This window comes from Mytilus trossulus, chromosome 3, assembly GCF_036588685.1.
Source record: "Mytilus trossulus isolate FHL-02 chromosome 3, PNRI_Mtr1.1.1.hap1, whole genome shotgun sequence".
Classification (NCBI taxonomy): Eukaryota; Metazoa; Mollusca; class Bivalvia; order Mytilida; family Mytilidae; genus Mytilus; species Mytilus trossulus.
In genome coordinates this window covers 49,429,250-49,452,548 of record NC_086375.1, presented here as the reverse complement: position 1 = coordinate 49,452,548, position 23,299 = coordinate 49,429,250, and the positions used below count along the sequence as shown (strand labels likewise).

Here is a 23,299-nt window from a genome sequence, read left to right as displayed (position 1 = left end):
TTATGTTTTTGTGTATACTGGATATAATATTTAGAACTCAATTTATGACTAAAAAACCGTCCTCAATATAGATAAAATAATTGAAATTGGATTGCAAATACCCATCAACCAAATAATCATGAAAAATTTACGTTTTGCTCATTGATATACCTGACTAGGAGGGACAAGGGTTAATACATGTATTAGTTAACAGGTGTAGGTAACGTATGACAGGTAAATATACCTTTCAAATTTAGGCATTTTAACGACAAACAAAAAAAGTTTAGTCATGAAATTGAATTTTATATAAAAATAAATAACAAATTTTTAATATCAACATTCTATCACAGTCATAATATAAATGAGTAAGAAAACAGTGAGACATTTTTAGAGTGACCTCTGTGTCACACAATGAATATTCATTAACCACAAAATCGTCCTAATAATCTTATGACATTTACTGACTAAGTCCACTCATGCATTTGATGCACCCAAGATTATTATTCTACATAATGTAGTTATAGCACCAACGCCAATTTAATAGCAAATATAATAACAGTAGCAAATAGAGAACTGCTGGCTGTTCACATACATGTATAATAATTGCTGTAGTTTTATACAGCACTGTTCTTATATGATAAGCCACGGTAGCTTATCGCCTGAACACAACCAGTTCACCCAGAGGCAGTAACGTTGTAATGTCAAATTACGCTGCCATTCTACCAAATGGATTGGAAAGATAAATTTTGAAAGCTTGGGTAGCTTTCATGGCATAAAGTTCGTTCATATAATTTTACATGAACAACATTGAGGCTGTTTAGAACACTTTGACTCCATTCCCATTTGAGATGCCATTATAATATCACTCTTTAGTGCTTCTAACCCGTCGTCTGATAAAGATGAACACTCTACATAACTAGCAGCACCTATCCTATTGGCAAGGTCCATTCCTTGTTTTGATGAAATAAATGATGTCCTTACAACCTAAAACAGAGAAAAGCAATACCATTTTATAAATAGCCAATGGTCGAAAATGTTTCCTTTTCTGTAAAAAAAAGAAGATAAAAAGATATTAATAGAGAGCGCAACAACAAAAAATCCTTGACCCGAATTGTTGTTCTTTTGTTTTAATGTCCTTCAAAATATTTGTAAAGTGCTTTCGATTTCCAGATAACAGTTTTAATTCTTCCACTTTTCTTTGTATTTGTAAATATCTGTATCTACTATATTTCAAAGTTAATTCACTTGAGAGTTTCTGATGAGAAACTTAACCTAACTTTCCATTTTAATGGAAGAGTAACTTACCCCTCGTTCCATTTTGTCGTGTCTAACATCTACTTGTGTTCCTACAAGTATAAATGGCGTGTCTGGTATATAATGGCGTAGTTCTGGTACCCAGCAGTCCTGGACGTTCGTGAAGGAATCAGGATTAGCAACAGAGAAACAGACCAAGAACACATCGCTGTTGATATACGATAATACTCTTAACTTATCAAAGTCTTCCTGAAATGGAGAGATTATAATTTATTATGAATGCAAAAACATGAAAGACATAAAAATGTTTGAGAACTTGACATTTTTAGCTGTTAATATTTTGTTTCTGTCAACTTTATAAATTAAAGAGACACAATCCTGTTACATTTTTCACAGGTTATTAACTTCTCCTTAATAAATGCATATGTAGGCGTGAATGATGAATTACCACTTAGTATACAAGATTTTAATAACAAAACAGTAAATCCGGAAGGAATTATCGTAATCTCAAGGCAATTGTTATAAAATACAGGAGCACTGACTTTCCCTCATCCTTAATTATAATTAATAATTTTTTATTGTTTAGTTACCAAGAATTCTAATTCTTTCTGATTTACTAATATTGATGATGATCTATATTTGCGGGGAAAAAACTTTCTTCATTCTCGTTGGTGCAAGTACTAGTGCTAGTTGATTATTGTTTATCAAAGCATTTTCATAATCTTATATTGAACAACAGAATGAATAAGTATCTTTATGACTACATGATCCATAAGTTAACGGAGAAGTCATTTTGTTTCCGAATTCGGTGTTTATCTTTTACCTATATGGTAATAAAGAGTACAACAGAAAAAATGTCTCCTTCTCATCACTCCAGTCATGTGCGTGTTCTCTTTTATGATTTGAAATTTATAAAAGCATAAACCTACATAAAAATTCGTTAGTATAATTGATCTTCTATATGTAGGCTAGAAATAAATTCATATTAATAAAGTAAATCTACAGTACTCATCATAGTCACGTATGCTTTCCCGATGATTTGAATGTATAATGTTCCCAATAACAGAATTCTACTTGTTCAATTTTGTTTCAAAGACAAAGAGACATTTAAACTCATAATTCTAAGACAAATTTTATTGACAAAACCATGGCAAAAGAATAAACCTCGGGTGCTTAGGACGGGTATAAACTACGCGGCAGACCCCTCTTCGTATGTATCAACCATCAATCAGTACACATCCAAAGGATTTAGTGTAAAGACGTCTCAAACAGTAAAAAAAATATGACCTTGAGCAATACGGATCACTATTTCTATATCGAAATGTTGCATATTCAACAAGGGTAAAGAATTCAATTCTTACAAAATAACAAAATACAACTTACTTTTCCAGCCGTGTCAAACATACTAAGGTGGTAAGGCATACCATCAACTGATATTGTTGCTGAAAAGGAAACAAATTAATAGTTTATTTTGTGTCATTTAAAAACTTTGAAAACTTAAAACATTATTTAAATTCTGCTCTTTTCAAAAAGAGTAAATAATACATATGAACTCTCAACTAACGCAACAAGTAGTAGCCACACAGAGAGTAACAAATAATTTCACATCATGAAATCTTGATGAATTAATGCATTACTTAAGATTATTGTTTAAATAAATCCTATTATTGATAACATTCGTATCCCCCTACCCGATAAAAAAATAAATATAAAGTGTAAATAATGTCTGTATCCGTTGAAGCACCCTTTTCAGTTGACGCACTACAGAAGTCTGGATAAATATGTATGTGACAAATATATGTGTCTATGGGTCTGTTATAACATATGACCTCGGGTCCTTGTTAGTTATTTCTGTGTGGTGTTGTCTAATCTTTTTTTTTTACTAATTCATGCAAGTTGTCATTTTTTTTATATTCTAATTGCTGTGTTTTGTTTCCATTTCAATCACGCTGGTCAGAAGAGAAAAAAATATGAAAATTATCATAACATGCCTCAGAGTGCAATGTACTGTTCGCATGCCAAAAAAACTGAGAAGAAAAGTATGAACACGTGTAAAACGAAAACTGAATACAAAGACTTAGGGCAAATATGTTCTACATTTCATAGAACTATAATTGTTTGTTCAGATATCCAAACTTGTTTTTATAGCTTATTTTAAAATTGTAAACTAAAAAAGTACATACAATGAAGGAATTGTATATTTAAATATACAATTCCTTGATAAGAATAAAGATAAAATTTCATATTTTAAATACACCTTTATCCATAAATAATCTTACCCGCAATACATACTAAAACAATATTACATAAAATGGAGATAAAAAAAGAAGATAAAATTTTATTTTTTTACGTTAACCATTAATTTAATAATAATCTTACCAGCAAAATTATCGAATATTGTGGGTTTATATTCCTTTTGAAATGGTCTAGATGATAAACGAGATGCTAAACTACTCTTTCCAACTCCAGTATCACCAACAAGCACTAGTTTCAAACTTTGTTTATCTATAAATTCGTACTTTTTCTTCATCGTGTATTCCTTTAATGTTAACAATTTAGAGGATTAAGACTCACAACACAAACGTCTTCCCTTTCTAGTAAATTATGATTATATGTGTACGGAAATGATACACTCCTTTTATATACGAATGATTGACAGACAAGGTCGGTGTACTGAAGCGTGGCCAATAGGTGTAGGAACTCTTGTTTATTTGTCAATATCCTTTTATGATCGTTATGTCATTTAGTGTAAAATCGATCTTTAACACAAGATTATGAAACGTTTATGATTTGCAGGGTATTTACTATTGTGTAAAGACGCCTTTAAATTATTAAACTGACAAGATGTTAAATAAAATATCGAATATGTCACTGGAACGCACCTGTATACAGGTACATATTATTACCTTGTGAGTGGTGTTCCGCTAGGAACAAATAATAAATAATTAACTGTTTTATGTTTTTGAAGAATTCCTTTGATCAATAATTAAGTTAGCTGTCCTAGAATGAACTCTGACAAAAATTCACTAATTATAACTAAAAAAAAAAAGACAAATTTAATTAAATGAAAAAAATCTTTTAATTCTTCCCGTTCAAATTTACCTATGTTTGAATGTGACAAAGAGATAGGGCTTACACAAATGTGTAATATATCTTGTAACAGAGAAAAGGAGATACCATAATTACTCATCTCCCCCATTCTGTTTTCTTCAAATAAAGTGAGTCTCTGAGACCTAAGATATCAAACAACATCTTTCATTTAGGTACTTGTGTGTTTATGAGAGATTACAATAGAAAATTATCGCACTTTATTCTTTTAAATATCTGTTTTAAAGAAATTTTCGATAAATTAAGTTAAAGGCTAAGACAGAGGCCTATGATGTGCAAACATAGATTTATTTCGAATATCTCAAAAGATAGACTAAAAATTGGAGATAATATAAAGAAGTAAAATAGACGGTTCAAATGAAACAATAGGAGTGTCTTCGCAAAACTTTCCCGTGCATATACGGAAGGGAAAAAAAATATATGGTGCAAGTTTTGTTTATTTGACTACGACGACAGTCCCCAACTAGCACATACTCATCCGTAAATGCGAAAATAATGTACTGATTGTTTTAAGGTTTGAATCTTTCTTCCGTGTCATTGTCCTGGATTATTATCTAATCGATTATCGATTACTACAGTACAATGCCATGGCAGTGTCCACCAATATAACACTAAGAGAAAATGAATGATCTTTGACATAATTATATTTACCGTTTATAAGAACATCGCCTTAAAGGTGAATATACACACATTTCATAGCAGTTAATCACAATATTTATGGTATGGAACTAACCACATTTTTGAGATATGAATATTTCTGTCAAATATGTTTTTCTCGAGTATGCTTATTTCAAATAGATATTTAACAGAATTAAGTCAACTTGATTTCGGGGCCTTTTATAGCTGAATATGCGGTATGGGTTTTGCTCACTGTCGAAATCCTTACGGTGACCTGTAGCTATTTATTTATTTTTCATTTTGGTCTTTTGTGGAGAGTTGTCTCATTGGCAATCATACAACACCTTTTTTTGATTTTTAAATTGATTGGCATATGAAACTTAAACAAAATATAAATAAATTATATTTGACATTTAATTTTAATTTGCTCATTTCGTTTATGTGTCCTTTTTTCTTTTTTCCCCCAATTTTACATTTATTTCTTCGGTATATATATTATTAAAAATATACGCCAACGAGGCAACAACACGACACAGAACACCATAAAATACACCCAGTAAATATCAGTAAAAAAAACCGCGGCAGTTTTGTATCTATATGGTAATGTAGACAGAAACACAAATACTAACAAAACAATAATAAACGATTGCCGTTTTGTGATCTTTGGCCATAAAACATCAACGATCAATCCGTTATATAACGAACAAAATTAAATTAACGATGCATGGTAAAGCTATGGAAATCTAGTACATGCTTGTAAACCCAATACCACATGTTTTCGAAATGCTAAATTTCATATTTGTTGAAACATTTAAAAGACAGTCGTGATATTTTGCTATTTCACGATCCCAAATGCTACTCCCGCTAAGACCTTGCAGAATGCACTGTAATAAACACTGACAAGTTTCATATGAATTAGATTGTCCACTGATGTCAGTGTTCATGCAATACTAATCGGATAAAATTAGTCAATAAGTCATTTACTTACACACTCTAAGGGACCCAGCTAGTCAGGAAAAACCGTGAAATTTAAAAGAGCTATAGACTAGATTGCATGTTTAAGAGAGCATTTTAAACAAGTTGTCACAGAAAAAGATTTCGTTCAATGCAGTCACATGAGCATAGCACAAGACATCAGTCTGACATTTTCCTGAGACAAAACCAATAAGGTACAAAACGCAAACAGTTTGATCGTGCATCATATAGGTTATGTTCTTATCAATATATATTTTATAAGTCATTGAAGTATTCAGTTCGAACACCAACGATTTTAATTATTTAACTAAATAACCTTTATAGTTTAAAAAAATGTACTATTATTAAAACACTATCATACACTAGATACTCGTATGTAATGTCGTTTCCTTTTATAATTGAACTTAATTGTAATTTTAGGAGCATACAGTGCAAAGCAATAATGTTGATTAGATTTATATCATCATCTTCTTCCATAGTTGTTACATCACATTGTCATTTGTTTACAAACAACACCCATTGTTTACAAACAATACAAACTTAAATTATTTGTTCAACTTAATATAGAACTGAAGACAAAGTAAATGAAAGAGTTTACAAACAACACCCAGTATTACAAACAATACAAAAATAAATAACTTGTTAAACTTTATATAGAACTAATTTAAAGACAAAGAAAATTGACACTGAGGCTTGACAGACAATGTAATGGTTTTGTCCTTTTTTCATTTCAAAAACAAAAAAAGAGTGGATGTCTTTTGTGTTTGGTTGCTTTTTCACATTCTCTAATATAAAAAGGAAGATGCGGTATGACTGCCAATGAGGCAACTCTCCACAAGAGACCAAAATGACACAGAAATCAACAACTATAGGTCACCGTACGGCCTTCAACAATGAACAAAGCCCATACTGCATAGTCAGCTCTAAAAGGCTTCGAATTGACAAATTATAAAACAATTTAAACGAGAAAATTAACGGCCTGTAGTCTATAATGATATATAATTCATATAGAAAAACTACTTGCACCCCTCTTTTTATCTATTCCCTAACCAGATTCAGATTTAATAGTTTATATTCTAATTCGCCAACTCAAACGAATATAAATTATTTAATAAATAAAACAACACATAAATAGGATAAGTGTGCCTACAGCTGTAGCAGCCTTTAATATTACATTACATTCAATTTCATTCTCAAAACTAAAGTCCTTCACTTTAAATTCAGGCACACTACCATCAGTCCAATCATATAATAGCACAGTTATATACAGTAACAGTAACACAATCAAAAACTATCTACAAAAGAGGAAAAATTCATATTAATATAATGTACTAATGCATATACTCCTATTAACGATAACCATCTCATAAAAGGGGTGGGTGGGTGGGTAAACATAATAACGAATGCTGCTACGTCGTACTATAGGCAAACTTCGAATAACTTAATTTTCTCAAGCTACCCCCTTAAGTAATACTTAATCATGCTTTTCACGAAAATCATGAGGGCATATACCCGTAAAACCGGCAGTACGGGTATATGCCATCCAATCAAATAGAACGTAAACACACACCATGTGCTTGATATAAACACACACACGTGTTTATAGTAAACAATCACTTGACCGTTACAACGTCATGTGACTTAATACCTTTAATAAATATATTTATATTCTAATTCGCCAACTCAAACGAATATAAATTATTTAATAAATAAAACAACACATAAATAGGATAAGTGTGCCTACAGCTGTAGCAGCCTTTCGAAAGACAAAGAAAGCAAAAAATGCAAGTAGATGTGAGATGTGAACATAGAGTGATACATATACAATGTATAAAGTATATTTATGAAAATTATATTCCCAAACTTTTAGACACTGTCAGTTTTTCTTTTATATTTTCTCTTACATAGCCATCTTTGGCTTTATCTGAAGCCCATCTACCATGCTTCTTGAATAATCTATCCTGAATGCCAGCTGATGCAGCTGCAGTAGCTCCACCTGATCTCAAGCTATGTAATCCAAATTTGGACTTATCTAAACCGATAGATTCAAGAGCTGATAATATAATTTCTCTTACTCTAGTATATGATAAAGGTTTAAGACCTCTCAGTTTATAAGACTTAGATTTTTTACATAAATACATTGATCTAAATATATAATCTGAAGATGAAGCGTCAATATTAGATAATAATAAATATTTCTCCAACATACTAACAGGACATGTTTGTGTATCTGTTCTAGCAATTAAAACCTGTGTGCCTTCTCTATAATGATCAGTTTTGCTTTTCGTTATGAGCAAAGAGACATGTGAATCACTAAATTTTAAATCAGATCTTTTTAAATTTACCATTTCAGAAAACCTTAAGAACCCTGCATAGCTTATAAGACACATACAACAAATTCTAATTTCTATAAGATTGTTACATTCTTGACCATATTTAATAACAATTTTCTTTAAAATATCTGGTGTAATTGGTTCTTTTTTATTTACAATAGCATGTCCGATCTTTCTATGAGCTCCTTCTTTAACCGATATAAACAACTGTGAATAACACGGGTTTGGATAGCCTGCTAGTTTATGAGCCCAGCTTATGGAATAATATGCTTCTTCAACCTTAGCATACGAATTAAATGTCTTTGACAGGTGTATTAAGTACAATGAAACATAAAAATCTGAAGCTGGTAAAGGTATAACATTTAAATAGTTATTACACCACTTACAGAAATTGTTAAATGCATATGAATATTTTCTTTTGGTATTCTCGGCCTTCGAACGCAGACAGAACTCAGGTAGGCAATTAGATAAAGATGTCAAATCTTGGTCGACTGGCTTAGGCAAGGATTTCCATATTCCACACGAAAAAATATCTGAAAAACGTGCATATGAAATAGAAATATAATCTACTATACAACAAGCTTACAATATAATTAAATGACCTTGCCATATTTATTTTTCATACTGGCCATGTCAGTGAGACCTTGCCTATTAAATTTGGCCTTGTCATCAACAAACGACCTTGCCAATAAATTTGGCCTTGTCTTTACTATGCGACCTTGCTCAACAGCCTTGTCGTCAATTCTTACGTGAACTCAGCGTTCAATCTAATAGCTAAAACACTAGAAACGAATTCAGAAGATCCCAACAAGGACTTATTATTCATACCATAAATAAAAATGTTCTGATTTGGTTGAAATTCTAAAACATCAATTACATATGGTTGCAAATGCGAACCTCTTTTAAAAATCATTGTCCAAAATGACGAGGAAGGCCACTTTGGAACGATCAAAGTGCCTCTAGCTTTACATAAAATCAAATGTTTAATTGCTCTACAGACAACAGAAATTGGAGGAACAATCCAATTAACTTCATTGTTCCAATTTTGCGTGAACGCATCAACTGCTTCAACACCTGGATTCCAGAACTTAGAATTAAACCTGGGTAATTTTTTATTTAAATTACTCGCAAATCTGTCCACAGTATGCGGACCCCACATATCATCTATGAATTTAAAAAATTCTATGCTTGTTCCCCAGTCTTCTATATCAATCATTTTTGAAATATAAGTCAGCTTTAGTATTTTCAGATCTCGGGATCCAAACAACATCTAACGTAATATTCAATTCAGAACACAACTTAAAAATATTCATAGCTATCTCTTGTAAATGTACTTTTGAACTTCCTTTCTGAACAATGAAAACACAGTTATTGTTATCTGTATGCCATTTAACACATTTATTTCTTAAACGGTTTTTAAAAGACATCAATGCTAACAAAATAGCTTGAAGTTCTCTCCAAGTAGAACTCTGTATAGACTCTTGTAAAGTCCACATCTGATGAAAAATATTAGAGTCAATATCTATCGAGTAAGCACCAGCAGCTACATTACTTGCATCAGAGTATACAACCACGTGGGGAAAAGAATAACCTGCTAAATGTTTTCTGTTCAATCTTAGAATGTTATTCAGCCAAAATGTGAGCTCATTGAATACACAATCGGGACATTCCAATTTTAAATTTAAATCCCACTTTACTCTGCTTTCAATAGCCCAGTGTAAATAACGGGTCATTAAACTAGTTATGTTACCCATGACTGGACACATAGAAATTACCTTTCCAGTTACCTGAGCCAATTTACGTGCTGTGAAATAAGGAAAGTTATTCAAAACATCAACCAATGATGCGAGTGTATTTTCAATCCGTCTATCTGATATACTAATTGAAAAATCAGACGAATTCCAAACTAAACCTAACCACTCTAAACATTGGACTGGTTCAAAAATAGATTTTTCCCTGTAAATAAGAAACCCTGCTTCTAACAAGGACGTTTTTACAAAAGATGAACATTCGGAAGCTTCCTGTTTATTTTTACCCATTCCAAGTCCATCATCTAAGTAAAGCACAATATCTACGCCGTTTTCTCGCCAGTATTTTACGATTGGACGTAAACATTTAGTGAATAGATATGGAGCAGACGAAAGACCAAAGGCTAAAACTGTAAAACAGTAAAATTTATTGTTCCAGCAAAATCCTAAATATGTTTGTTGTTTAGTACATACGTCATAATGAAAATAACCAGACTTAAGATCAAACTTAAATAGATAGCAATCTTTTGTGAAATAGTTTAAAGCCACTTTCCAGTCTTCAAATTTAATTCTTTCTTTTTTAATAAAAACATTCAGTTCACTCAAATCCAAAATCAGACGTTTTTTGCCCGAACTTTGAACTGCAACACTAAGCGGAATTACAACAAAAGGTTGAAATGGAGTTTCAATAACACATCCGATATCAAGTAATTCTGAAATTGCTTCATTTACAAATTTAGAATGGACATTAGCAGATTTGTTATTCTTAAATGACATAGATGTAGGAGTCTGCAAACAAGGAATAACATACCCATTTTTGATAGTATTTATAACAAACTCATTAGCACCTATATGTTTCCAAAATTGTATATGCTTGCGTAAGCTATATTTCACCCCTTTTGCAACAGATGAAATATCAATATTATCAAAATATTTTGCATGTGACATAAACAGTTCAAACTGTCCGTAAAGATTACGTTCATCTAAAAAAGTAGTATAAAAATACTTATCATTAATTCTGTTGCCTTGTTGTCCCTGAGACACCTGGTTTTGTACTGAATAAGAGGGGGCACTGAGTTCGCCAGTGACCAAGCTGGTTGCAGTTGTAACAGATGTCCTGAGATGACGGTTCCCTCCGTCTGCCGGTCCGAAAGGGCGGCTGTTGGTAGTTGTTTTGTCTAGCGTTATGTTGATTAGGCATAGGTGCAGAAGGAGCAGAAGCAGTAGCTGTAGCGGTTCTATAAGGATGAGGTCTTTTCTTTTCCTTGATACTCCTGATGGCACGGGTTTCTGCAGAACGAATGCGCTTCTCGTCTTCTGAGTCGGAGGCAAGGTCGTCGCTTTCATATTCACGGACGGTTTTCCATCCTGCAGGAGATTTGTCTGCAATACGGATGAGTTTATTTCGCTTCTTAACCTTAAGGATAGCTCCAGATACCAACTTAAGACAAGCTGCATCTTCATCAGGAATACGCTTCTGGAGCTTAACGAGGTCGGCCATGATTTCACAATTAAAGTTGAATTGTATCTGGTTGCCCTCACCTTTGAGTTTAACTGAAACTTCCTGCTTGAGTTTGGTAGCAAAATTCTCGTTGCCAACTGCCAAATCTTTGTGTAGAGTAGCGATCTTCCCATCAAGATAGGTTTTAAACAGAGAGAAAGTATCCACCAAGTCGTTATTCCCAGTATTATGTGCAGAAATACCATCACGCAACGAATGTACACTAGTACCAGCTGGCAAAGATTCATGGTCGGAATCTAGAAGTTTCTCGGAGTCAGACATACCACAATATCGAATGCTGCTACGTCGTACTATAGGCAAACTTCGAATAACTTAATTTTCTCAAGCTACCCCCTTAAGTAATACTTAATCATGCTTTTCACGAAAATCATGAGGGCATATACCCGTAAAACCGGCAGTACGGGTATATGCCATCCAATCAAATAGAACGTAAACACACACCATGTGCTTGATATAAACACACACACGTGTTTATAGTAAACAATCACTTGACCGTTACAACGTCATGTGACTTAATACCTTTAATAAATATATTTATTAAAGTCTCACCACTTGTATAACATTATACATTCCAATATACATATAAAACATTGCGTATAACATGAAATATTGGATAACATATATAAAACAACCAGGATATAACCCCTCCATGCTTCCACACTTGCAGAACAGTGCTCTCCGAGAAGGAACATTCACCAAACAAGCTTGCAAAGATATAGATATCAGGATATTTGAATTAGATTTATGACTCTTTAAAAAAAACATCAGCCACCTCTGAAGTTAAATGGTTACTCAAAGCCTCCCTCACGTTTTGTTCTTACAGGCACTTGTCAAAGAAAAAAATATATTCCTATATGACCTATTCCTTTTTACCTATTTATGCAGGTATATAGGAACTTGCGTTCTGAGACAAGTGACTGTGTTAGGTCTGTGACATATTCTGTGAACATAAATGTTCGTTTTTTTTTTATCATAGGCCCTTGCTTCTAAAAGGTTGTCCTTCATACCTTAATATATAACACGCTTATAGGAAAAAAAAGTTCAGAAACATGTGCCTGTGGGTTTTATGGTAAAAAGGTACCCCCGATGCCAGTTTGTCATCAACATATGATCGAATGTTACACATATAACACGCGAGCATGATTGCGGTGTGCTTACGTATTTAGTTTGACGAGTATGATGGACAATATGAACTAATCAGGTTGAGTCTCCCATTGTTATATATGTAGCTATGGAAGAGACATAATACTTGAAGTATGGATCACTTAACTTCAACGGGAAGCACGCGCATACATGTGTATCCGGATGATAAAACAAATGAAAAAGTACGCACGTCTAGTCATGTTGAATCGACAGGAGCCCAGTACAAAACAGACTTTTACCGGAATCACATGTCCCCTTACTAATGTAAAACTTATATACACGAAGAAACAATAAAAAAATAAATTAATACACAATATTAAAAAGTATATAAAAAGCTAAAATTTATGACGTTTCCAAACATAAAAAAAAATTGAGGATATGTAACAGTTCCTGTGTGTCATACGATTTTATTTTTCATATAGTGGTTTTTAGTTATATCTAATGAGTTATTGATTTCATTTGGGAATATGTTGTTTTTTTTGTGTTTTTTTGTGTTTTTTTTTTTTTTTTTTTTATCTATGGTCGAATATTTGATAGTTTTACCATCTCAGCGACTTCTATATCTAAATCTATTGTATTACACTTTTGTTGTTGGATTGCTGTTGAGCTGGCGAATGGCCTACGTCTCCTTTAATTCAATAATTTATAAATGTATTATCTACAAATGATAATGAAGATAGATTCTGAGATTCTGAGACTCTTTGATATCTAGTAATAACCGCTCATAACGTTTAGATAATATTATTTTCTGCAGATTGATTTCAGCAATAAAAGAGTGAAGAAAGATAACAGAGGGACAGTCAAACTCATAGATAGAAAATAAAGCGACAACGTCATGGCTAAAAAATATAATATGAAAAACAGACAAATAATATAGTTCACAAGACACAACAAAAACGTAAAGACTATAAGCATCAATAAACAATAAAAAATGCCTCATAATGATAAAGAAACAAGTCGGCAAGAAGAGGAGCACAATTGATTCCCATTGGAATGCCGACAGTCTGTTGAAAAAAACGTCATCCAAACAACAACTAAGTTGTCAATCAAGAAATCAAGCATCTTGATAATGTCAGTTTCAGAGATATTTTTTTTAGAATCTGAGTGATTCTTTACAAAAGAGGATTTATCCCTCCCCAAGAAAAAATACTTGTATCTTCGTGCGCCATTCTTTTTACGAAACAAAGCAGTACCAACTCTTTCAATTTGTCTTTTAGTTTGGAATGGGGAATATTTGTGTGGGTATTGATAGACCCATTTAGTTTCTTAATTCTGATTTATATCAACGACCTCATAGCCTCAATTCATTCTGAAAGAATATCTACGTCTTCTTTCTCGCGTTTAGCACATTGCCTAGCATAATCCTCGACCGACTCCATCAGTATTCTGAAGTTGTATTCCCAATTGATGGATTTAGGCTCACGATATTTCGGACCTTTGGATAACACATTTCCCAGGGAAGTATTATTGAGAATGTTGAGGTTTCTGGTATTAACGTGGCCAGTCGAATTATATGCAGTGAATTGGGAACTATAGCCCAGTACGTGCAATCAGGAGGTTGACTTGAAGTCGTCAATATTGAGATCCTGCAAAACTAGTTTGATATTGAAAATTTTGGTTGCAATTGGTTTGGTATAGATATAAGAAATAACTTAGTATTGGTACAGACTGATCTTTAGAATAAGAAGTTATTTTCGAAGGAACCAATTCATGATGAAGGATATTGCCAAGTTGTCGCCATCGAGATCTTTGTTGGCAAAGGAAAGTTTAAGAAAAGATCTTTTCTCTTTTTCATCTTTTCGAATGCGAACTGGTTAGAAAAGTCTGTGACTCGCAATATCCGAAATTATACTGGCTGTAAGTTTATATTGGTTTAATGAGGGTTTGTAACAGTAGTTTCCAAACATAAATTAAACAGAGGTCCGCTCATAACGTATAGATTATCTAATTTTCTGGATCACACATTGATATTAAACGTTTGAAGAACCCGCGTCTCAGCTGAATCTATGTGCATCTTAACAATGACCACTTTTTGCTGTTTACAATTTTTTCTCTGCTATACATTTTGCCAAAATGCCTTAAATATGTAGTTTAGCTAAAACAGTATTTTATTCAAATAAATTGAACTGTGTCCGTCTCTCTTCAGGTAAAAGTTTTTGTTGAAGTTGAAGTCCAATCAACTAAAAACTTAGTAAAAATGTTTACATGTTCCCTATGATATGATCTTTATAATTTTTAATGCCAAATTAGAGTTTTTACCACCAATTTCACTGTTCACTGGACGTAGAAAATGATAGTTCGAGTGGGGCATCCATGTACTAGGGACACATTCTTATCTTATGAAACTAGGGTGGACCAATTATCTGTCTGTGATTATGTCACGCATTTATGATATATCCAAATATCATTTTACTGATAAAGATAAGTGTTTTATTCTTTAGTATCATGTCAACAAATATAGAAAGCGCAGAATCTGCACTAATCATTTTTTTAATGGCAATATCCGTAGTTTGTATAAAACATCGGAAATGTAAGAAAAAATCAGCTTAATCTCCGGAAACATCTGTTTATCTGAAACCACAAGAATGGGCTGAATATTTCCTCATTACGTCAAGTTTGACAGAGTATATACTAACAGAATTTAATAGCTTATAATGCCTTAACGAATGAAGAAGTTGTATTTTCAAAAAGGGAATTACTAAAACTTGGTCGATATAGTGGTAGTAACATACTTACATAATTTTGTTTTCTGTTACATGACCCTCACGGTACTTCATCCTCTTCACAAGACTCATTTATAGTATTTTGATCTCTGTTATTTCTTTTCAACGGCTTTTCAACATGATAACATTTCAGTCGGTATTACTATGGGAAGCAACTATACTCCCCCTCTAGTCGACTTGTTCTTTCAACACACGATACCTTCATACCATCGAAACGAAAATACGCTAGCATGCATCATACAGAGAAAAAGACATCATAATGGGAAAAGAAGGTGAACTGACTTACAGATTTTAAAAATACTCAGTATATGAGAAGGTTGCTGTTATAAAATGCTTTCAAAATATCAAAAGGAAAAATTATTGGGTCGCTGTTCGTTTTTCTCCATAACATCATTATAGAAAAAAAATCATTAATGGCTTTTTCAATTCAATTCAATATTTCAATTGAGCCTTATCTTTCAATTATTTACAATACAACATTACATTAATAGTGTAAAATTATATAGATATAAAAAGAGAGCTATCCTGTACAGAATGATGAGACTATAACATTAAAAATATTATAGAGAATTCTTCCATTATAAAACTTTAAGAACATCATTTACATTATATATCACATTTCTACGTCTATTTACAATAAAATAACAGGCTTTGGGACAGATACGAATCCGATATCAATATCTGTTAATAAAAACACTCAAGTCAATTAATGTTTATATTAAAAAGACATAGAGTCACAATTAAAATGTGTTGCTTCTTAAAAACAGATGTTCTTCTAAAATCGTAATACAAAGGACACGATAAAACAACACGGGCTACATCTTCTATAATATTCTTAAAACGACCACAGACTCATTCCTCTAAAATTAATTTTTCGAATCTCCTCGTTTCGATTCTTAATGGTGTTCCACAATATCTAAATTTGCCAATATAAGAACTCCTTTGTGAAAATGACATTGCAATTGTAATTTTTGTTTTTGTTTGACTGAAACTGTTCTTTAATGACCTTGACTGGCTATACAGCCATCGCAATTCAGTAAGGTAATATGGGTGTTTTTCGCCATCTTGGATTGTAATTAACAGAAAACCTAAGGTTCAGATTTTCAATCAATTTTGCAAAATTTGATGCAGGTATGCAGATAACTATTGTCAATTTTAATTTAAAAGAACACATTTATAAGATTTTAACTTATAAATATTAATAGTTTAACAAGCGTAGATAATTTTTTCTTGATTTTTTCTTGTTTTTAAATTGGCATTCAAAGGGGAGTTAACTCTGAAATTTCTGAAGGAATCTACATCTCATTTTGCTATTTTATATTATAGCCGGGAAAAAAACCTCGTACGGTGACCTTATTTTTTCTTTTGATAATCTCAAAGCAATTTCTTAATGCTATCTTCTTGCCTTCAATTTTACAGTTATATCGTTTAGTTTAGCTTCTAATCACATAGCAATGTTTATCCTGTATAATACAACTGGGTCATTCTCAAAAAATGTCCAAATTCAAAACCAGAAGATTTATAAAAATGATAAGCAAGTCTAAGATAAAAAATGACTTTAATTAGAACTCTAACTTCTGCAAAACATGAAAATACAACTTAACATCAACATGAACAATAACTTTTTTGTAAAAATATCATAAAACATACCCTTGCTGCTTGCAAGTGTCCATGGAGTTACCGATTAAGAAAGCACTGATATTTAAAATTGGTCAATTTCAGATTATGTGTAAAGTCAAAATAATAGCCTGAGTATCCAATATATGTGTTATCAAATTACGTCCACCTTATCCTAAGTTCCAAAGAAGTGAATTTTTCACTTTCATACACTAGGTAGAGGCATAGTAAAAAACAACTTTGTTATTTTTCTCTTAAATCTACTTTGCAGGATCAATTTCATTTGTTTAATATCCCATTGTGTAAATATTATTACTAATATCATTTGAGAATCTTCTTGAATAAGTTTATTTGCAATGAATTAAATATTTAAAAGTAAAAGAGGATGGTAACACAAAGGACAAAATATAACAACAATGACATAAATAGTATCATCAATGACATTTTCAGCTAAAAAAACGTTATTTATCAAAAGGAAAGAAAAAGTGTTATAAAGAAGGTATCTGTCAAAGAGGATTTTAACATAAACTTGGTTATTCTATGATTGTCAGAAATTTCTTAAGATTATTCACTTTAAAACATCATATCAGTAGGACCGGTAACTCCAAGGACGTACCAAAAATAGATGAAATACTTTTCTTGTAAAACGAAATTTGAAAAAAATGAAATATTAAGAATTTATAAATTTGCAATAAAGAAAATCAGTATGTCTTTTTGGTCCCTCATTTTATGCTTAATTTGACTAAATTAAGAATGCACAATACCAAGTCAAATGTTTAGTTTTCTGAGAGCACTTTCCCACAATTGATTGTCTACAAAATACTTTTGTCCTACAAGTCTTGGTTCAGGAATGACTCCTATGATCTTATCCATACCGTACCAACATTTATCTCGAACTGCGAGTGGCCAATAAAACGTACTCGTTCTTAAAGTCTTTCCTAATCTATGCATACACGTGACATATACTTCAGCTTCATCACAATCTATTACTTTGCCAGGATATGGCTTATTGTCATATTCAACGAGAACATAACGATCGACTAGGTATTGGGGTGTTACATCATTTGGATCAAAATTCTCAATAGTATCCTTTTCCTCCATTTCAATATCTTTCAAAGCTGCTACAAAATGATTTGGAACCCAGTTTTTCTCATTCATATCTGTTCTTGTTGATGTCCACATTACATAAGCTGTTTCAAGGCCTATGTTTTGTCTAGGTAGGATTAACCTATGAAGATCATTGCGAACATTTGGATTGCCTAGCATAGGATACACAGAAAATAATGGTCTGCACAAAATACTTGAAAGTGAAAACAGTTGCCAGATTCCCATATAAGACCTGTTCTTTGTAATTTTTATTACTTCCTTTTGGTATACCATTTCCACTTTTCGCAAAGATAGTCTTTCATTTGGAATATACTCATCTGAGTACATGGCATAAGTCTTTGACAAAGCGTTGTTTGTATATGAATTATCTGTACCCTGTTTAAGGTAATCTTGGTCTAGGTAGCAATCCTTGAAAATAGTCTGTTCAATAATCATTCTGACCCGAATCTCTTCTGCTCTTTTCTGGTCACCAAAGGCAAATACACTGCCTGTATAAGGTAGACAATTACCATCCGCTCCAATCCTAACAGGAGTCAATTCAAGTAATTCTTTCTGAGAAATATCCCTTGGAAATATTTGAAGAGAATCCTCATCAACACTGATGCCTGTATTCAAAATAGATGGAAAATAGTTGTAATCTATGTTGAACTGTTGTCTTTCTATCTCGTTCTGTATCTTGGTGCACATTTTGTGTACATCAGTAAAAGTTGTACAACTTGCCAAATTATTTAAAGTCTTTAAGAAGAATGCTTCTCTGGTACTAGAATCTGTATCTTTAGGGACATATCCATCAGGTTCTTGATGATCACAGGATTTTTTATATTTTGTTTTAGCTTCTTTATCTTCTTCACTCTTTTTCAAACCACTTTCTTCTGGAATTAGCCCTCTCAAATTGATGTCTTCTCTATCTTTTTCTTGGACATGTTTGTTATTTACTATTAATACTGCTTTTTTCCAATTATGTCCATATTCCGAACAACTCTCAACACATGTGCAGCTGACATCTCTGTACCAAATTTCCCCACATATTGACGTTCTTATCTGATGCAATTTGAATGTTCCAGGTACAGCTTTTAGATTCTGAGATGCTAGTAGATGTGTTTTTTCTGCAATATGTTCTTTTACAACTTCATACAGCATCACCAAGGATTCTTGCTCTTGAATACTCTCCACAAAAGACTTTGCACTTGTGATGTCCTTTCCACGTAAAACTAAATTGTTTGCTGTTCTCTTTAGTGTGCCACCAACACCATCAGGGACCCCTTTCCCATGTCCACTCTCATGAAAATTCCAAGTAGCCTGTAATCCTCGTTTTGACATTTCCTTTGATAACAGAAAAAAGTTACCTTTCTGACGGTACTGGCTGCATGGGCCATCACTGAAGAAATGTAGTGTGTCTACATTTTTGTTCTCATTTATAATTCTATCTAAAATCGGATCAAGAAATGCCCAGATAGCACTTGGATTGTGGTCTAGGCAATCCGAAACTCCGCAAAACGTTTGGGTTCTTCCTTTAGTGTAATACACACCTGTGTGCAAAGTGATTTGTTGCTTGGATGCACCGAAATGCATACTTTGAATTTCTGTTGAAAGCTTGCAAAGGAAGTTCTCAGCAAAATCAATGTGTATTAAAACTTCATTTTCTTTTAAGTTTTCTTTCATTTTCCTGTAGTGATTGAATTGGTTGGTGATATTGAAGGTGTGGACTTTGAATCTTTGCATTTCACTCGAAAATGTGTCTATCAAACAATCTATACTGTCAGTTACCTTTTCCTTAACTGTTAGTGTGACTTCTTTCTCTTGATTATTTATAAGTCTGGTTTCCTTCTTTGTTTTCCACTGAAACCATTCAGTATTTATAGTACTATCAGTTTCTGATTGAAGAATGACATCTTTGCATTCCATACATCTTCCGTACATGCAATCCATTTTGTTAATGTCACAGGCAAACATCTTAACGATCTCTTGTAGTCTTTTCGATGGGAGAGAGTTTAAACCGTGAAGAGAATTGACAAGAAATTGCATGTTTTCGTGGTATTTGCATGCGCATGTTTCTCTATCTGAATCCTTCGGTGGTTGAACCCAAAATGGGCGCATTCTGCAGAACGTTGGATAACTGATCTTTATATCTGTATTTTCAAGGATAAATCTTTCGTGAATAATCTCAATACTTTCGGTCATAACTCGTCTTTGCTTCTTTATTCCATTCTTTGTTACCGTATCCTTGATTCCTGGTGTGATTCTACTTATGTCATCTCTTTCATAGAATGAGCAGACTCTGTCTGTCAACCTTTTACTTAGCGAGCCTTTCTTTTGACGTTGTCTGCCTGCTGTAAATCTAAATTCATTAACTGCTTCTGTAATGATTTTGTATTTTCTCATTAGCTTGCCCCTTATAATCTGTGATAGTGCCTGCTTTCCTTTGTTCTTTGATCTGTACTTATTCATTAGTTCTGCATTTAATGTGTATTGGAACTGCAGTGCTTTCTTTGCTTGATTTTTCATTAATCTCCTTTTAGCTCTGGATCCTTCACCTTTTTCAGTAGACCAATGTCTTAGAAGTTTTCTGGCTTTTGACCTTGGAGTGTCTTGACCTGTTGGTGTATTCAAAGAGGATTTCCGTTTCAATCTTAACAGGCGCATCTGAATCCTATGTGCAAGTCGTTTTTGCTTTGCAATTTCCAACCTTAGCTGGTCATTGTCCCTGTAGCACTTTGCCATCAATCTTTTCTTCCTGCGTGTACTGTGATGTTCTGGAGGGATTTGTTCTAGAGCTGGTTGTGGTGAAGAAGGCGGTGTAAGAATGGTGTGATTACTTTTCTTTCTTTTTCTTTGTTTTGATTTTATTTTCCTCCATTCTTTTCTCTGCTTCCTTTGTTCTCGTGGTGTCATTTCAATGATGCGTTTGCGCTTTCCAACACCTATGTCACTTTGATATTTTGATTTACATCTTGCAAGGAATTCTGCTCTTCTGTTGGGGTCACTGTCTCTCTTTTCTCTATAACGACGTTGTTTTTCTGCGTTCGTCAACGGCATGATGCTCTGTAAAATAATTTAGATAGATAAGATGCAAAATAAATGATAATTTACAAAATGCATTATGAGAAAAACGTAAAATCATATCAAATTTCGAATTCAATAAACATACAAAAAGATTATTTTTTTAATCTGTTTTTTTCCCTGGTGTTACTATTCTTTTTGATGTTTGTGGTTGTATTATTCTCTACCGAACATGTATAGAAATGTGTTATTAATTATGAGTTTAGGTTACCTATTTACTCAATATACATTTCTTATTTATAAATGTACTTTTTTTCATTGTTGACGCTTTATTGTTGTTTATGTGTCCAGTGTGTTACCATTATTTTCCCTGGTGTTACTTTCTCACTGATTTTATAATAGTGCATACGTTTTGTATTGTTAACATATATCATGACTTACACTCGTCTGTTTTGGTTTTATATAAAATCGAAAAATGTTATAAAATTCTTTTATATCATCTTTTTCATAGGTTTAATTAAACATTTGTTCCTTCACATAACCGATTCTGTCCATTATGTTACTTATTTTTAGGTAACATAATGGACAGTAACACCAAGGATATATTTACGGGAAAACATTACCAATTGAAAAATTACTGCTCCCCAGTCACAAAATAAAATCTCATGTGCAACGTATTTTCATAAGCATTTCGCTTGTCTATCATTTTTAGTTTATGCTTATTTATAAGACAACCTTTTTTTAATAACATCATGGACCTAAAAAATACTTATGGTGAAGTCAATACAAACCTAAACACTGAATTTCTTTGTATTATACCAAATTGTCGTCTGCTTTTGTCACAAGATGTCTGCAAAGGAAGTTGTCTTCAGGGATCCATCATTAAAGAAGAGTTGTTGTAAGGTACATAACTCTTACACATTCTAAATTGTATTTGGTAACAACAAGGACATGGCAAATGGCACCTTTGATTTTTAATATTTTTTTCATTTTTTTGTAATTCTTATTGATATATATGTTCACATTTGTAATTAACAAAAACATTTGTGATGTAAAACTAGTAAAAACTATGCATTTTACTTCACAAGAAAGTTGAATTCATTACAGTAAGTGCTTTCAATGGCGAAATCACATGCAAAATAAGAGCAATCTGGAGGTATTGAAGAATATTTTTTTCCTTATAATCATACCCACAAACATTTCACTGCCGTTTCTGAATCTAATTTGCGTCACCATTCACAGTACAGTACATGAAACTTGTATATATTGTATATTTTTATTGGAGTCTTTCGTTCACAAGTATTTGGACAAAATTTGAGAATGACCCAACTACAAAATGTGTCATTTTGTCACAAGCTATAGCTTCAGAAAATGCATAGTGACCCATACTTTTTATTATATGATTGAATATATTACAATATAAATTACGTTTTGGCAAGGTATGAACACATTCTACCATTTCTAATTTATAAATACTCCCATACCACAGATTATATGTTGTTACCACCATAACCTGATACAGCTTTGTCTGACTGTAAATTGCATTGCCACTGTTCAACATATTTACTTAACATTTTAGACATGATAGTTTTGACAACTGAGGTACTATCAACATCTTTTGTAATGTTACAAAAATGTTCTGCATTGCACTTAGAAAATGTTTTCATTGCATAAACATTTCATATTTTTATACAGTCACTTGTGTTTTCTACTCATAATGTCTGCCCATACGAAATCTTTCTGTTTAACTGATAAGAATTCATATTGTTCAGACGGCAGCATAGTCGAATTAAACATTGCCATGGTTTTAGAAAGATATGTTTGCACTCCATATCCCCTGCCACTGCAGCATTTGGAGTATATTTACCAAGTCCAAGAAAAAAATCTGCATGCTCTTTAAATCTATGTATGGCATGAATCAAAGAAAAGTTTTTGCAACCCCAAATACCAGCACCATCTTCGACAATTGGAAGCACCAAGCTCTCATATAATTTAAAAAAAGACATTATGAGTAACACCACCTAAGATTTTGCACTTGGCTATAACACTGTGAAGACCAAATGTTCTATTTGCAGAAGCTACAACAGCTTTATCAGTTACATTATATAATAATTTACGTAAAACTAAACCTAAATAAGTATAAGTATAAGTAGTAAAATATTCAACCACATT

At 32.5% G+C, this 23,299-nt stretch overlaps 2 protein-coding genes across 2 annotated transcripts; both read right to left on the bottom strand.

Annotated features, from left to right (window-relative positions):
- Positions 1-269: 269 nt before the first annotated feature.
- Positions 270-3,848, bottom strand: LOC134711734 (cell division control protein 42 homolog). Its single transcript, XM_063572571.1, has 4 exons — positions 3,613-3,848; positions 2,617-2,675; positions 1,285-1,482; positions 270-963 (listed from the first exon to the last, which is right to left on the bottom strand). Exons 1-4 carry the CDS (start codon positions 3,761-3,763, stop codon positions 763-765), a joined length of 609 nt encoding a protein of 202 aa, XP_063428641.1. The 5' UTR covers positions 3,764-3,848; the 3' UTR covers positions 270-762.
- Positions 3,849-10,705: 6,857 nt separating this feature from the next.
- LOC134710850 (uncharacterized) lies at positions 10,706-11,798 on the bottom strand. Its single transcript, XM_063571255.1, has one exon. The coding sequence runs from the start codon at positions 11,796-11,798 to the stop codon at positions 11,028-11,030; it is 771 nt and encodes a 256-aa protein (XP_063427325.1). The 3' UTR covers positions 10,706-11,027.
- Positions 11,799-23,299: the final 11,501 nt, after the last annotated feature.

Bases quoted from the DNA above. Each gene is read 5' to 3' on its own strand.
- LOC134711734 (XM_063572571.1), bottom strand. From the start codon at position 3,763: ATGAAGAAAAAGTACGAATTTATAGATAAACAAAGTTTGAAACTAGTG. The intron at 1,483-2,616 runs GTAAGTTGTATT...TCTCCATTTCAG, and splicing joins TGTTTGACACGGCTGGAAAA to GAAGACTTTGATAAGTTAAG. The intron at 964-1,284 runs GTAAGTTACTCT...TCTCTGTTTTAG, and splicing joins ACGACAAAATGGAACGAGGG to GTTGTAAGGACATCATTTAT.
- LOC134710850 (XM_063571255.1), bottom strand. From the start codon at position 11,798: ATGTCTGACTCCGAGAAACTTCTAGATTCCGACCATGAATCTTTGCCA.